We start from the raw sequence: 16882 nt of genomic DNA, 5'->3' as shown, positions 1-16882 counted from the left end.
TACGTATCAAAATAGACATTCACATATCTCATCACTACCAGCTTAGTTCATCTCCAGCCTGGATTATTAACTAGACTCCATGACTCTCTTACCATTGCTTCCCTCCAAGTGCATTCTAAACCCTTGCGATGCTGTTTCTTTACTCAAAACATTTCAACTGTCACCCATCTGGCTGAGGTACAATCTAAAATCCTTACAATGGGCAAGACCCAGTATGGCATTTCTTCCATTCTTCTCCTCTACTCTAGCCACATGTGCCTCATTATTCCTCAAACATTCCAAGCATGCTCCTTTCCCCCCTACTGTTCTCTCTGCCCTCCCAGAACACCCCCTCCTTAATTTCACCTTTTCAGGTCTTGCTCAAATGGCATCTCATCAGGTAAGCCTTTCTTCCCCAGTCCACCCCACCAAGCACTCCATATCCCCCTTATACCAACCACATTACTGTGATGCTTACTACCACCTAACATTTTATGTATGTAAGTATTCATTATTGTCTGCCTGTAGGATCTATTTTAACCATCTTGTTTCTCCAGTGCCTAGGACAGGAGCTGGCATAAAATGGGTGAATAACATTTGTTGACTGAAAATATGAATCAATAATGCCAAAATCCAGATTAATAAATACTCCAGTCTCTATGCCACATGCCCTAAGCTACTCAATCATATCACCTTTTTCATACAATTCTAACATTTCCAGGTAAATAACAGAGCCTTCCCTACTACACACACCCCCCAAAATCTAGGGCCAATAGTTTTTGTTTTGTATTTACATGCCTGCTTTCTATTAAGTCAGTAATTTTCAAATAGGTTCTCATTACTTCATTAAGTTCTTTCTTCTTGCTATTCTCCCCATTCACTGCTAGCTCTCTTTTGTGCTATTCTAAGAAAATCTAAGCCCCCACAATGATAAACACTCTGATTTTCCTACATCTTGCTTGTCTATCACTCCAACTAGACTGCATACTTCTTGAAGGTCATCTAGCTCAATGTCTCGCATAAAAGAAATTTCCCTCGATTGTTACGATTAGTATTCCAACTCCAATTCCTTTGACAAATATAAAGCTCAGTAATAACCCTAACCATTCTTTTCCCATGAACTGCCTATTCTCATCTGAATGGTGGTAGTGAGGCAGGAGGGGGATTGTCAAAAATAAAGAGAATTCTAGGGATACCTGGGTGGCTCGGTTGGTTGAGCATCTGACTTCGGCTCAGGTCATGATCTCATGGTCCGTGGGTTCAAGCCCCACGTCGCACACTGTGCTGACAGAGCCTGGGGAGCCTGCTTCAGATTCTGTGTCTCCCTCTCTCTCTGCCTCTCCCCTGCTCCCGTTCTGTCTCTCTCTCTCAAAAATAAATAAACATTAAAAAAATTTTTTTAAAAAGAGAGAGAATTCTACATTAACTGAGATGGGCAAGGAGGGGAAAATGATAAGTTTACAGCACAGTATAACTGGTTCCTTCCTCCCAAGACCTGAAGAAGGGAGGAAGTGGTAAAGGCAGACCAGGTAGGTGACAGCTTGGATTGCCTTGCACAACTCTGTCCTGACAATCTGAAAGAGCAAGACTAACAGGTTCCTGAAGGGACAAATTAGACTTAATCTTAAAGGTATTTTTGTTGACTTCGGTGTTAATGACTTGAGAAGAGATTTAAAAACCAAAGAGAGGACATCAATTAATCCAAATTTCATCACCACTCATTCTCTGACTTCCGATTTCTTCTAGAAAAATTTAAATGGCAAAAGAAAAATGAAGGGGTATGTTCACATTTAATGATGTTGATAAAAAGAAATTATTTTAAAAATATGTTTTCAGTTGTGAGACTCCCGCAAACTCTCTTCCCAAAAAGTATGTTATTTGTTCTGTTTGGAAAATATGACACATGTTTAAAGTTCCTCCCTGGATGCTTAATTTAGTGTAAGCACAAACGAAAAGATACTGTAAAAATGCAGTGCTTTCAGTGTGAGGAGCACCAATTGGAAACCTACCTGAGCTTTAACGTTTGCCATTAAAAATCCCAGAAATAGCACGTGTGTGCATGTGTGTGTAAAACTGAAGAGTGACTACAATTATAGGTAAATTGAAAAGTTGAAATGGAGGGGTGGAAGGGGAGAACTGGGAGACAGGACAAGGGTAAGATGAGCTGCAAACTCCCGAACCTCCACAAGTAAAAAGGGAAGAGTTATTATCTTGTTTGTTTTTGACCAAATTAGTGTGACTCACCTTCCCTAAACTGGAAATTAAAATTTAAGCAGCCACATAAAAAAATCATTCTCCACACCCGAACAACGTTAACGCTAAAGCCTGCCTTTAACACTTCCTTGAAGTCTGAAATCCGCAATTTCATTTATGGAATGCACTGTTTAATAAAGTGAATTACTAATAAATTTAAATGAAGCATTCAAGTCTGCTTATCACTATACAGACATGGTCAGATTCATTTTGAGAAAAGTTACAAATACCAACAGACTAGATACTAAAGTACATAATGGCAGACGTAAAAAAAGTTGCCAAAGAATACAAACATAGAACTGTGGAAATAAAGAATGAGAAGAAATTTTAGAAACTATGGGTCACTGCCTCGCTTCACTCAACTCCTCCCAGAGGCCTTCCTCACCCACCCCATCTAAAATAAAAAAGCCGCCGGGAGCCTGGGTGCTCAATCAGTTAAGCATCTGACTCTTGGCTTCAGCTCAGGTCATGATCTCACAGTCTGTGAGTTCGAACCCCAGATGGGGCTCAGTGCTGACTTGGGATTCTCACGATCTCACAGTTTGTGAGTTCGAACCCCAGATCGGGCTCCGCGCTGACGGGATTCTCTCTCTCTCTCTCTGCCCCTCCCCTGCTCACTCGCTCTCTCAAAATAAGTAAACAACCTTAATAAAAAAATAAACAAATAAAATAGCTGTCCCTATCACATTCTATTTCCGTACCTGATTTATTTTCCTCATCCAAGGTGCCATTATGGTTCGGTATATTATGTACTTACATTTGCTGCTTGTTTGCCTGCCGACTAAAACGTAAGCTCTATGAGGACCGAAGCTCTGTCAGTTGTGTTCATCCCAGGCCCTCGAGGCACACAGCTGGCACTCAATAAAGTACTGAATAAATAAATGAGGAACCTGAAGTTCACAGAGGTTAAAGGATTTCCTCAAGGTCACAGCCAGCAGTAAGCACAGCTGGTACTAAAACGCTGTCTACTCCCTCTTTCCATAGCCACTTCCACTAGGCCAAAGCACCCTGCTCCAGCACATGATTTTCTAGTTAACAGATTCCTTCTTTTCTTTTTTGAAGTGCCAAAGAAAATACCCGTTACCAAAAAAAGTGACACGCTGGGTAGCATTTTAACTTCAAGTGTTTCACCAACCAAAACTATACTCAGATTTCAGAAGTGTACAAGATTAGCCAGTAAAACAGAAAGGCACAGCCACTCAGTTCTTCGAGTTCCTTGTGAAATTGGTGTGTGCCTTGGAAGTTTTAACATCAGCTTCGGAAACACACTTAGCAATTCAGAATGGCCTGTAAAGTATCAGCCTCACTTTCTTCTAAGAGCCCACAACAGCTCCTTCCTGGATATGCTTTATCTTGCAGATTATGCAAGGAAATGTAACCAACTTTAAAGTCCCTTTTAGTTCCTTTCAAAGTACAAGGCAATCTCACAAAACCCTGGGCATAAAATTAACCCTTGGGAAGTTTCAGATTCTGAGAATAGGAAACCATCTCCGAACCATCACCTGACGGTGATCATCTAGGTTCTTCATGATCTGAAATACCTAAAAGAAACGCGGAGGTGGGGGGTTGGGGGGGGGGGGTGGAGGAAGAGGAAAAGAGAAGAAACATTTACATACATCAAAAAGGAGCTGATATCCCTCTTAATACTTTAGCCCAACATCAGCTTCTTGCCTAAAGTCAAGGCCCCACGCACACAACTTCGGTTGTCTGCTTTGGTCACCTCCCTTTCAGAGAGACAGGAGCCAACTACCAATACCTTTCGCAGGGAACATCTCTAGACCTAGGATGGGACTCACTAGGGCAGAGGATGATTTGCTAGACGTCTCTCAAAACTACTGTCAGCCCAGTTAGTTAACTGAAAGGGACGACCTAAAATGTGGGACGGCAAGAGAGTTGAAATGAGACTGAGTTAAGAGTGTGAAGGAGCAGACGAAAAGGAACGGGGAGGGTAAACAACGCATCAGGGGCTGGAGTGGGAACCTAGGTCAAGGCAGCGGGGTCAGGGAAAGGCAAAGGTGAAGGGGGGAAAGAGATGCGGTTTCTGGGTGGGATGGGCGGGAGCAAAGGGGGAGGGGACGAGGGGGGCCGAAGGGGGAGAGGGGGGAAGGGTCCTGGGCGGGGCGGAAGGGAGCGAAGAGGCGGGATGAAGAGGGCCAGGCCGGGAGGGTCTTTACCTGCAGCTCCGCCCGCTCCACCTCCCACTGGGCTCTCTCCACCTCGAAGCGGGCCCACTCGTGCTGCAGGAAGTGCAGGATCCCAGGGAGGCTGTATTGGGCTCGCGCCGCCCCCGCCGCAGCCGCCCCGTCGCCGGCCGCGGCAGCCTCCGCCAGAGGCCCGAGACCCTTGGCACCGCCGGCGCCCGGGTGGTTGTTGCTGAAGAAGACGCCGGGACCCGCCTGCTCGTCCATGGCGGCCGCAGAAACCCCGGGAGCTGCCCAGGAGCCCAGCAGCGGAGGCAACGGCGGCGGCCAGCAGCGCCTCCTCCTGCCTCCGCCGCTCCCCGCCCACACCCCAGTCAGCAGGGAGCAGCCGCCTGGGCGCGGGGGCCGGCCGAGCCCGGGACGGGCCGGGAAATGGGTCAACTGCGGCGCGCGGGCGGCCCAGGGCTTGCTGGGAGTTGTAGTCGCGGGGCGGGGCGGCGGCAAGCGCGGTCGCGGCGGCCTGTGGGGCTGCGAGAGACTCGGGCGCGGCCGCAGCTCCGCCCCCGGCCCGCCCCTGCCCGCCCCTGCCCGCCCCTGCCCGCGGCGGTGGGGGCCGACCGGGCCGGGAGCGCGGGTTTCCTCACCCGCCGGTCGGGCGCGAGCGGGCTGCGCGCCAGTGCACCCCTCGCACGCGGAAGTTCTCGGGCGGCGCGCCCTGTTGCATACACACACACATACACACACACGGAAGTTATCGCGCCAAGATACCAGTCCGAGCAGCACATCTTTCAGGGCTTCCTGGTGGTTGTGCTAAGAAACAAGCTCAAAGCGAGGTTCGGAGGTCCGGCTCCTGGACGGCTCCAGCTAGTTGGATCTAACCCTCTCCCTTTGGCTCCAACTTAAGTGTTTCTCTGGCCCCAGACACTCCTCTCAAGTTCTGGCAATCTGCTTATCGCTATCGCTCCTCCCTTTTTTTTTTCTCTCTCTCTCTCTTACGGATTCAAACCTGTTGCCTGATCAGTTTTCACTTATAAGGAACTCTGATCACCTCTCTCTCCTGGACCAGCCCTTTTCAGCTTCTACATTCTGGATTGTTGGCACTTCATCTGAAACACTGCTCCGCTGAAGTCTCTTTCTCCTGCAGTAAATCTTGCAGTAGTAAGTCCTGTAGACGTTTCAGATATCCAAGGGTGTTATTTCGGTGTCCTTTTTTTCTACCTTTTCCCGCGCAGTTTTTACTCAGTTCAACTCAACAAATATTTGATTGTCAGTTATTTCTGTCGCTGGGGACATAAAGATAAATGACACAGTTCCTGTCATCAAAGGGAGATTGGCAAGTATATAATCAATTCTCACAGTGCCTTAAATCAACACCACCTGAAGGAACAAAGTCCCTTTCTCTTCCCTAGAACTGTCTTAGGTATCCAGGCACTTCTCCCTTTTCACTTGTCCTGGTCCCAGTTTCTTCCACGGTTCACCTGCAAACCCGCAGCAGTAATTAGCCTTCAAAAGCACATCAAAGTCCTCTCAAGTGTTTCTCCAAATCTTATCCTCCGAAGTCCCTGAAAATATGTCACTATAAAGTCACACTACAACAATAATGAAAGGATGGCGCCTGAAAAAAATTTAACAAATGAAAATGAAATGAAGCACTTATCTTGTCCCCATAACAAGTTATCTGTAATTCTTTTCTTTTGTGGGATGGATTTCTGGGATATCAGACCTGATGGCCATGAAAAAAAATGTAAAGATTTAAGCTGCCTGGTGACATGTCAGGGAAGGACATCCTGTTCCTGTCCTCCCCCAACCCTTCCCTTCCCATGGCTGCTTGTGGAAAAGACAGGAAACACACTGTATCTGCCCTGGTTGCAAATAAAGATGGCAAGCTCTCTTTTCTCATTTATTGGATGTTTCTGCTTCATGAATTCATTCTTTATTATAATAAAAGTGTGATCCAGGCTTGGCCAAATTCCCTGTGTCATAAATTAGTTTGGCTGTTAAGTGTCCTTTGAGACACTGCCCAATCCTCTCATTTTACAGCTCAAGAAACTTAAGTCCAAAGAAGTTGAAACTTGTCCACAATGAGGCTTTGAGTGAGTGGCACAGTCCAAATGAGAAACTAGAATTCCTGACTGCTAGTTCATTGATCTTTCCATTAACACGTTGCCTCCTCTTATCAGACCTACCAGAATGTGGAAGGGACAATAATGCCACTATGGCATATTTTCTCATCTGGAAGATTTAAGTACTCTTACAAGTTTAAAATGTTAGAAAGTGGTTATTTTTTTCCTCTAATAGAAGACATGGCTGACAATTCCCTGAAATAAATTCATAACACACTATAAAACAATTACATTTAATGGTAGCTGTTTAAGAACCCATAAGTCCTTTAGCTAGACTATCAAGAAAAAGGGAGAGGACTCAAATAAATAAAGTCAGAAATGAAAGAGGAGATATTACAACTGATACCATAGAAATACAAAGGGTCAGGGGTGCCTGGGTGGCTTGGTCGGTTAAGCATCCGACTTCGGCTCAGGTCATGATCTCACAGTCTGTGAGTTCGAGCCCCGCGTCGGATTCTGTGCTGACAGCTCAGAGCCTGGAGCCTGTTTCAGATTCTGTGTCTCCCTCTCTCTCTGGCCCTCCCCTCTTCATGCTCTCTCTCTGTCTCAAAAATAAATAAACGTTAAAAAAAAAAAGAAAAAAAAAAGAAATACAAAGGGTCATAGGAGACTGCTATAAACAATTCTATAACCTAGAAGAAATGAATAGATTCCTAGAAAACTACAACCTATCAAGACTGAATTGTGAAAAAACAGAAAGTCTGAATAGACTGATTACAGTAAGGGGAAGCAGTAATCAAAAACATTCCAACAAACAAAAGTCTAGGACCAGATGGCTGCACTGGTGATTTCTATCAAACATTCAAAGAAAGATTAATACCAATCTTCAAACTCTTCCAAAAAAAAAAACAAAAACCAAACAGAAAAGGGGAGAATTTTCCCAAACTCGTTTTATGGGGCCAGCGTTACCCTGATACCAAAACCACACAAGTATGCCACGAAAAAAAGAGAAAATTATAGGGGCACTTGGGTGGCTCAGTCAGTTAAGTGCCTGACTACGGCTCAGGTCATGATCTCGTGGTTTGTGGGTTCGAGCCCCATGTAAGGCTCTGTGCTGACAGCTTGGAGCCTGAAGCCTGCTTCAGATTCTGTCTCTCCCTCTCTCTATGCCCCTCCTCTGCTCACGCTCTGCCTCTCTCTCTCTCTCTCTCTCTCTCTCTCTCAAGAATAAATAAGCATTAAAACAATTCTTAATAAAAGAAATTATAGGCCAATATCCCTGATGAGCATAGATGCAAAAATCATTGACAAAATATTAGCAAACCAAATTTAACAAGACATTAAAAGGATCATACACCATGGTCAAGTGACATTTATGCTAGGGATGCAAGGATAGTTCAACATCTGCAAATCAATAAGTGTGATACATCATGTTAACACTCAACAAGGCAGGTACAGAGGGAGTGTACCTCAACATAATAAAGGTTACCTATGACAAACCCACAGCTAACATCATATACTCAATGATGAAAAGATGAAAGCTTTGGGGCGCTTAGGTGGCTCAGTCGGTTGAGCGTCTGGCTTCAGCTCAGGTCATGATCTCGTGGTTTGTGAGTTCAAGCCCTGCATCCAGCTCTGTGCTGATAGCTTGGAGCCTGGAGCCTGCTTTGGATTCTGTGTCTCCCTCTCTCTCTGCTCCTCCCCCGCTCATGCTCTGTCTCTCTTGCTTTCAAAAATAAATAAACACTTAAAAAGTTTTTTTAAAAAATGAAAGCTTTTCCTCTAGGATCAGGAACAGACAAGGATGTCTACTCTCAACACCTGTATTCAACCCAGCACTGGAAGCCCTAAACAGAGCAATTAGGCAAGAAAGAGAAATAAAAGTCATCCAAATTGGAAAGGAAGAGGTAAAACTGTCACTATATACATGACATTATATATAGAAAACCCTAAATACTCCATCAAAAAACTGTTAGAATAAATGAATCCAGTAAAGTTGCAGAATGCAGTCAATACACTAAGACATGTTGCATTTCTACACACTAACAATGAACTATCAGAAAGAGAAATTATGAACAAGATCTCATTTATAAGTGCATCCAAAAAAATAAAATACCTAGGAATAAACTTGACCAATGAGGTGAAAAACCTGTATACTGAAAACTACCAGATATTAGGAAGTTGAAAAAGACATAAAAAAATGGGAAGATATTCCATGCTTATGGATTGGAAGAATTAATATTTGTTAAATCTCCATACTACTCAAAGCAATCTACAGATTCAATGCAATCCTTATCAAAATTCTAAAGGCACTCTTCCCAGAAATAGAACAATTAATCCTAAAATTTGTATGGAACAATAAAAGACCCCAAATAGCCAAAGCAATCTTGAGAAAGAAGAACCTCAATTTTATTCCTCACTCTACAATTATCTAAATCTGGAAATCTTGGACAAATGGTTTAACTTTTTTGATTCACTATTCTGTCACTTTTAATATGAGAATAATATTCAGCTTTTAAGTTACCACAAAGATTAGACAAGAGAAAAAATGTAAAGCCCCTAGCATAGTGCTTGACCAATAGCATATACCAAATAACGATAGCTATTATTATAACAGAGTTCACAAGACTGAGTAACATATAAAGACGATAAATACTGGGGGGAAAATAATTGTTCTTTTTTCTTTCTAATCCCCTATATAGAAATTCAATTCAGCAGAGTTAAAATAATCTTTAAAAAATATTAATGTCTATGCCTTACCCTTAAGCCTCAGACCTTAAGGTGGTACTGATTACCTGATCATTTCATTTTATAACTGATAAAACCTATGACACAAAAAATAAAGTCTCATTTCCAAGCACAGAGAGAGCTGTCAAAATGTTGTTTCATGCATCAGTATAACCAGTATAAAGTGAAAAATTGTGAAATGCTAAATGTTTATTTAGATAATTAGAGTGTTGGCTTTTTTTATTTCAATGTGTATGTTATATGGGATAGGGATTATAGGAACACAAAACAACGAATAAGTCATCTGCTCTTTTTTTTTTTTTTTTTTTTTGTATTTTTCATTAAAATGAGTGGGTATTTTTAAAAAAACTGTGCAGGAGACTGACTGGTTCCGTGGTAGAACATGTGACTCTTGATCTCGTTTGAGTCCCATGTTGAGTGTAGAGTTTACTCAAAAAAAAATTTTTAATAAAATAAATAAATAAATGATAAGTCACTTGGGTCTCTGATTTTTTAACTGCTCCAAGAAGAGTCTTCAAATTGAGCTTCATGGCTTTTTCAGGATTCTGGGCAGAGAATAGAGTGGACCACTTGAGTAGAGATAGGCTTCCACTAGCATGAAGAGAACTTTGGGGAACAGACATGTTCAATAGCTCACTGTTTGCCAGCCTCTGTACTATCTGGCCACTACCTAATTTCCCTCACCTCTCCTTTCTGCCTACCCTGCTTCTACCTTTCCTCAGCTTCCAAGCTCCCTCTTAGATTGGAAGTCTGAAAATGACTGGGTTGGGAGAACAGCCAATAAAAAATTGGGTAGTAAAGGAACTCCGTTATTTGAAAATGTTCTTGGAGTCCAAGAATTAAATCTACCTCACAGTCACATGATAGGATGGGGAAAATCGCCTCTACTATTATTTATTATTACTACTATTATTTTCTTTTGGAAGAGTGTGGTTGAAATTAGAGAGTTGCCGGGGCGCCTGGATGGCTCAGTTGGTTGAGCATCCAACTTCGGCTCAGGTCATGATCTCACAGTTGGTGAGTTTGAGCCCCACGTCAGGCTCTGTGCTGACAGCTCGGAGCCTGGAGCCTGTTTCAGATTCTGTCTCCCTCTCTGTCTGCCCCTCTCCAGCTCACCCTGTCTCTCTCAGGAATAAATAAACATTTAAAAAAAAATTTTTTTAAAGAAATTTTATGTTACTAACACATTTTAGTAAATTCAACTATTAAATAAAATTTCTTTTTGAAATTAAAATTAATTTTAATTTTGTAGTGGCTGATATATGGAGGAATAGATACTTAAAACCTAAAATCAGGATTGCTTTCACTGATCTAAATAGCTAACACTGCAGGAGGCTAAAATGATAATACAGCTCTGAAGCTGTAGCAAGACTTCTCTCAGAATATCAGTGGTGACCAACTTAAGATTCTGTTCCTCTCAGCAAAGATCAACTGGTTTTTGAACATTCTTTTTCATCCTCTCCATCAACTCCATGCCTTGCTTCTCTATCCTTGTCTCTTTTAATATTTCCAGTGAAAGAAAGCTCTACTCAACTGGTTCTTGCCTTCCTCCTCTTTTTCTCCTTAATAACTATGGTGCCCTTATTTCTAAAGCAGGAATTGAACTTTAAACAATTCACAGAACTTCGTTACAATTCACATAACTTCGTTACGTAAAAATAACCGTTGTGAGGCTTGAGGTGGGGAGAGGACCTTTTTATAAGCTGACTCTCCTTGCCAGCCATGAAACAGAGATATACTGATTTCCAGGTGGAGCCTTTGCTCAGAAGAAGACACCCAACCTTCATTTAGATTTGAATTGCTCAGAACAGCAGCTTCCCCTCCCCAAACTCCTATCTGATAGTCCTTAAATATAAACTAAGTCAGTTCTCAAAAGAATTTAAATGTGGTGCATCATCAGTATTATTATTTGTAAACGTGATGGGAAATCTGGATATTGTGCCAGAAAAATAAGAAAAATGAGTGAGGTTAAAGTCTGATACGTTTTTGTTTTAGGGTTTGAAGACCCCTGTTTTCTTAACTTTTTCCAAACAAGATACACGGAGTGTGTCTCCCTCCCTCTCCCCTGCAGGCCCTCAATTCGCTACTGCTATCCAGTCGGTATTAATTTTAGCACTTGGAGTTGTTCTCTGTAATGGAAAATTCTACCCATTATCTATGTTATCTCCTTGCCCAGATTTCCCCCCAGCTGCAGGACATGAAGTAACGAGAGGAGGAGGGGTTTGAACCAGCTCAAACACACTTTCACACGAAATCATAATGTGCAACATTACCGCCTGTGAGCTGATTGTATTCAAGCTGAAGGAGCCAACACATACATTTTCATTAGAGGAGAAAAAGATCATTTAAAAATACCATTTTTAGGATATTGCAATAATCAAATTAATGCTGCAACATTTTTATGAGAATACACCAGATTAAAACATGAAGGAAGAGTATAAATTAGCTAGCTCGGGGTGGAATGGAGCTTTTTCGGCCAAATTCAAACACCTGAGGAAGAAAAGTACATCATGCATTTGAAAGAAGTCCGATATACCTGACATAAAGAGCAAGAGGAAAGTAATAACAATTATTACTTTTATTCACCGCTTACTAAAAAAAAAAAAAAAAAAAATTATGCGTTTTCTATGCATTAACTTGATCCTTACAATGTCCTTAATGGGTAAGTACTAACATCATTTTCACTTAACAGATAGGGACACTACTATATGGCCGTAAGACCAGGAGGAAATGAGTAGGTGAAGTAGGCAGGGGCCAGATTACTCGAGTCCCCTTAAAGAATTGGTCTTTAGCTAAGGTAAGCAACTGGAGACTTTTCAGCAAGGTATCAGATTTGAATTTATAAAGATCACTTCAGTTTCTCTGTGGAACACATAGTATTAGTTAACACTTCTAAATTGTTTTCTAAGAGTCAGGCACTGTTTTCAGGACATTTGCAAGTCTTAACTCATTTAATCCACAGCTGCTCTATAAAACGGGTATTGTTATTTTCATTTTGCAAAAGTGGAAACTGAGGCACGGACAGAACAAGTGACTTACCCCTGGTTGCACAGTTTGTGAATAATAGAGCCAGATTCCAACCCAGGAAAGCTGACACTACAGTCCACACCAGCCACTTTGGTATACTGCAACCAGATGTTGTGATTGGGACTAAGACGGCAATAATGGCAATAAAGACATGTGAAGGGATTTGACAAGATATTTAGGAAACTTGATGAACTAAGCATAGTGAGGGAGAAGGTGGAAAGTGTCAGGGATGACATCACAATCTATATTTTACACGACAGGGCATAATAATTGTATTATTTACTGGGAGATCACAAGTGCAGAAGTTGGTTTTAGATACAGGTGAAGAATTCAATTTAAAATTAATTGGGTTTGAGGAATCTCTGAGACAACCAAGGGTGGGTAGTCACATTTAAGGTATGAAGAGTAGATGAGAGTCTGGAGTTCTGAACAATTCTACATAGAAATCCCCGCCTGTTCTTTCTCAAACCATACTCCATACCATTCCCTCCAACTACTTCTCACAACCTGTGACGATTTCATATCCCTCATGTAAACATATCATGGCAGATTCTTTGCTTGACTCTTCGCTATTTTCTTCCCAATGCCTGGAATATAGGTGTGCCATAAATAATTGCCCAATGAGCGAATGAGACAGCATCAGACAACCATATCACAAAATCTTTGACCAACAGGAATTCAAGTTCTCCTTGTACATGTCCAGTGTCAAGGAACACACTATGATAAGGCAATCATTTTTAACGGCTCTCTTCAGAAATTCTCATTTTATATTCAATTGCACACACTTATTTGAAACATTGACCTGTTGGTGCAATCCACTATCTGGTCCTGTTATCTGAAGACTAATGACCAAATTGCCCATTTTTTTCTCAGTTCCTCTTTATCACGTGGCTTGGATACACCTTAGTCTGTCTTTGCTCTTGATACGTGGCATCTGAAGCTGATCCTCTAACCCCAAGCCCAGGCCTCCCACATACACGCTGGGTCCTTCAGGGTATAGAGCAGGACTGTCACCTTTCTTGTTTCAGCTAGCATATTTTGACTAAAAACAGCCAAACTCTATTAAGTGTTTCTGCTAGCTTCATAATGATTTACAGTCAACTAGGATGCCATTTTTAAACAATGTCTAGGGAGGCAACTGGGTGGTTCAGTTGGTTGAGCATCTGACTCTTGATTTGGGCTTACGGCTCAGGTCACGACCTTGAAGTTTGTGGGATCGAGCCCCACGTCAGGCTCTGTGCTGTCAGCTGAGCTTGGGATTCTCTCTCCTTCTCTCTCTGCCCCTCCCTGTCTCCCTCTCTCTCAAAACAAATAAAATAAACATTTTAAAAAATGTTAAGTATAACCAAATATTTGTGATTTAATGATACTCCTAGGTATATTCTTGACTTTGGAAAACAATGGCCCAGTTTCATTTTCACATCTGTTATTTCAAAAAGCATCACTTTCTAAGATTCAGCAATGTGTATCAAAACTTAAAATCTGTCATCTTTTTATAACCCCTTTAAAAAGCAATCTATCCCAAGGAAATAATCTATGTAGTTACATTTTTTAAAAGTCAAATGCAGCATTATTTATAAAAATGTAAAAACTAGTACCCAGCATAGGTCAGTAGTGGTACAGCCACCATTAAGTAAATCTATCTCATTTTATTATTAGAGTGATTCCAAGGGGAAATGCTTATAAAATAAGTTGGCAAAAGCAGGATACAGCATTCCACTTCAGGATGATTACAAATGTAGAAGGAAATAGATTAAAATATCAACAGTATTGTCTCTGTGTGGTGAATTGTGATAAGTTTTCCCCAAAATTTAATGAATGCACATTTTTAAATTAAAATCAATTTAGAATAACATATAAAATTATTTTCCTTTTTCCTCTTGAGTCTACTTTTATGCTCATTAGACAAGGTTAAAGTCCCACCCACCTCCCCCCTCCATTTTCTTCACAAATAAGAGAGGTATTTTCCTATACAAATGGAAATAAGTTGGAAAGAAGGAAGAGGTTTAAAGAAAGAATGAATAATCAAAGTTAGAAGTTGGAAAAGCCAAACAAACTCACTTAAATTTTCATGTATTCTTTTTCTTAATGTTGATTTATTTATTTTGAGAAAGGAGTGCACGCACATGCACTAGCTGGGGAGGGACAGAGAGAGAGAGAGAGAGAGAGAGAGAGAGAGAGAGAATCCCAAGCTGGCTCCACATTGTCAACGCAGAGCCAGAGGCAGGGCTTGATCCCACCAACGATGAGATCCCGACCTGAACCAAATCAAGAGCTGGTGGGCCGCTCAACTGACTGAGCCCCCCAGGTGCCCCTTCATGTATTATTTTGACTTGCATTGAAAGTTGGGGGGGTGGGGGGGGGAGGGCAAACAGGGCATATGAGTATGAGAAAAACGATGCCTGAAATGGAAACCCTGATTTCTAATGGTAAAAAGAGACAGGGAGTTGTGAATAGGGGCCCAAGGCTGTAAACAAATGCTCTGGAAACAAAAGAAAAAACAGCTGTACTGTTACTTGTGCATGCATGGTCCTCACATGTTTGTTTAGTGACAGCACCAAGAACTTAGCTCAGGATAATTTTTCTAAATTGTGATTAAGACATGAAATTTTTAGGTAAAATTTTGTGAAGTCTGTCAATAATAATTTCATACGTTTTTACAAGTAGAAATAGATTTGTGATGATTAAATTAGGTTTTTGAAATAATCCATGTGATGGAAAGCATTAAGGCAAGACATTTATTTATAGCTGGACTCTAGCCACTTCTGGCATGGACCTAAAAATTCCAATTAAGAAGGAAGAAAATGTGAGGTATAGTGATTCATACAAGTAAAGGTGTTTTTGAAAATTGTGCTAATTGCATACCTCATTCAGCATTGTTTGCGTAGAAGGAAATAATGGATATAAAAGTGCCTAGCACCGTGCCTGGCACACAATGGGAATGGCAACTCTTCTTGATAGTGATAATCTACAATATTTAACTGCTCTCTGGATTTAATGTATTTTATACTGTCTTACCATGATAGCTATTTTATATCCACTTAACAACTACTTATCAGATGAAACAATATTATGCGCTAATATTAAAGGATCAGCCAAAGATTCCCTCTCTTGATAAAAATAAGCAGGATAAATATACAGACATACGTACTTTTTAGATGTGCAAAAGATCATACAGAGAATACCCAGTAAATTTTCCTCTCATTTTCTAGAGGAGGGAACTGAAGCCCCCAAGAGGTTAGGTTGTCCAAAGTTCTATCCCTAGTTGATGGCAGAACCTATTTGGAAAAGGGAAACCTGACTTCAAAGTTTTGTTCTCTCTCATTAGATTCAGAATCCAAATGGACAATATTAACAAGAACCTGGAAAGGAAATAGAAAATACTTTATTTCTTTTAATGTTAACAGTGCTCAAACTACGCTTCAGAAAGAATCCATTGGCTACCACGATGCTTCTCCTTTTAGCTTCTTGATACTGGATGTTTGTAAGCAAATAGATACAATTATTCAGGTTGAGAAGAAGCTCATGGATTGGGCAGTGAAACAAATTAATAAATATAATTCTTCAAACCAAACAGAGCTTCTTTTATAAATATTATCACAGAAACCTAGACGTTAGGTTGTAAGTGGCTCAGAAGAGTTTAGGGAAAGTATTAAAGAAGAACTGGGGAGAGGGGGAAGGAAGGAAGATACTGAGGGAGAGAGGGAGGGAAAAAAGAATCATTGCCAATGCATGATGCAGCCTACCTCAAAGTAGGAAATGATGGGAAAAGTCTGGGAGGTACCAAGAACAGAAGAAAACAGCCAAGGCTGAAATAAACTTTATTCTCTACACATAGGTGAGTGAAAAGGGGTTATGTGCGCCACAAACAAGGGATTGAAGAACAGTCTGGCAGTTCCTTAAAAAGTTGAAGAGCGGGGCGCCTGGGTGGCTCAGTCGGTTGAGCGTTGGACTTCAACTCAGGTCATGATCTCTTGGTCCATGAGTTCAAGCCCCACATCCGGCTCTGTGCTGACAGCTCGGAACCTGGAGCCTGCTTCGGATTCTGTGTCTCCCTCTCTCTCTGACCCTCCCCTGTTCATGCTCTGTCTCTCTCTGTCTCAAAAATAAATAAACATTAAAAAAAAATTAAAAAAAAAAAAGTTGAAGAGCTACCAATTCCACTTCTAGGTATATAGCCAAGAGAAATGAAAACACATATGTTCATTCAAAAACTTGCACACAGTTGCTCACAACAGTATTATTTACAATAGGCAAAAGGTGGCAACAGCCCAAGTGCCCATCAACTGACGAATGGATAAACAAAATGTGGTCTACGTGTAACGGAGTGTTATCCAGCCATAAAGAGGGATGAAGAACTGATGTGTGCTACCACGTGGAGGAAGCTTAAAAACATGAAGTCAAGGGAGGCGCCACATCTGGGTATCTCCGCCTGCGGCTCCTTAGCTGCGGCTCCTGCGTCCTCGTACCTGCCAGTTGCAGAGGGGGCCATGTCATGAGGGGCCTGGGACCTGGAGTCAGGCGGCTTTGCGCATCCTGGCCATCTCCAAGGCAAAGATGTCGGGCATTGGGACTGGTTCGTCGCCACTGTCACGATGCCCTTGGTGGGCAAACTCAGTCCCATCAGCCCGCCCACTTGGCACCGCTCGCTGGCCACAGGAGGGGAGGGGT

The 16882-nt window shown here is 41.8% G+C and overlaps 1 protein-coding gene across 4 annotated transcripts in view; it reads right to left on the bottom strand.

Annotated features, from left to right (window-relative positions):
- STRN (striatin) overlaps nt 1-4757 on the bottom strand; it is a 93683-nt gene extending 88926 nt beyond the window's left edge. For 3 of the 4 annotated variants that reach the window (XM_019447573.2, XM_019447584.2, XM_019447592.2), the window contains exon 1: nt 4407-4756. In XM_019447573.2, coding sequence (XP_019303118.1) covers nt 4407-4640 — 234 coding nt within the window. In that variant the 5' untranslated portion in view covers nt 4641-4756. Of the gene's footprint in view, nt 1-4406 lie in introns of all 4 variants that reach the window. The other variant, XM_019447564.2, reaches the window with a different exon arrangement.
- Between the last annotated feature and the right edge of the window lie 12125 nt (nt 4758-16882).

Source organism: Panthera pardus, unplaced genomic scaffold (assembly GCF_024362965.1).
Source record: "Panthera pardus isolate Hobbes unplaced genomic scaffold, ASM2436296v1 HiC_scaffold_26, whole genome shotgun sequence".
Lineage (NCBI taxonomy): Eukaryota > Metazoa > Chordata > Mammalia > Carnivora > Felidae > Panthera > Panthera pardus.
Note: the sequence above shows the minus strand (reverse complement) of the source record. Positions and strands in the feature narration are given on the sequence as shown.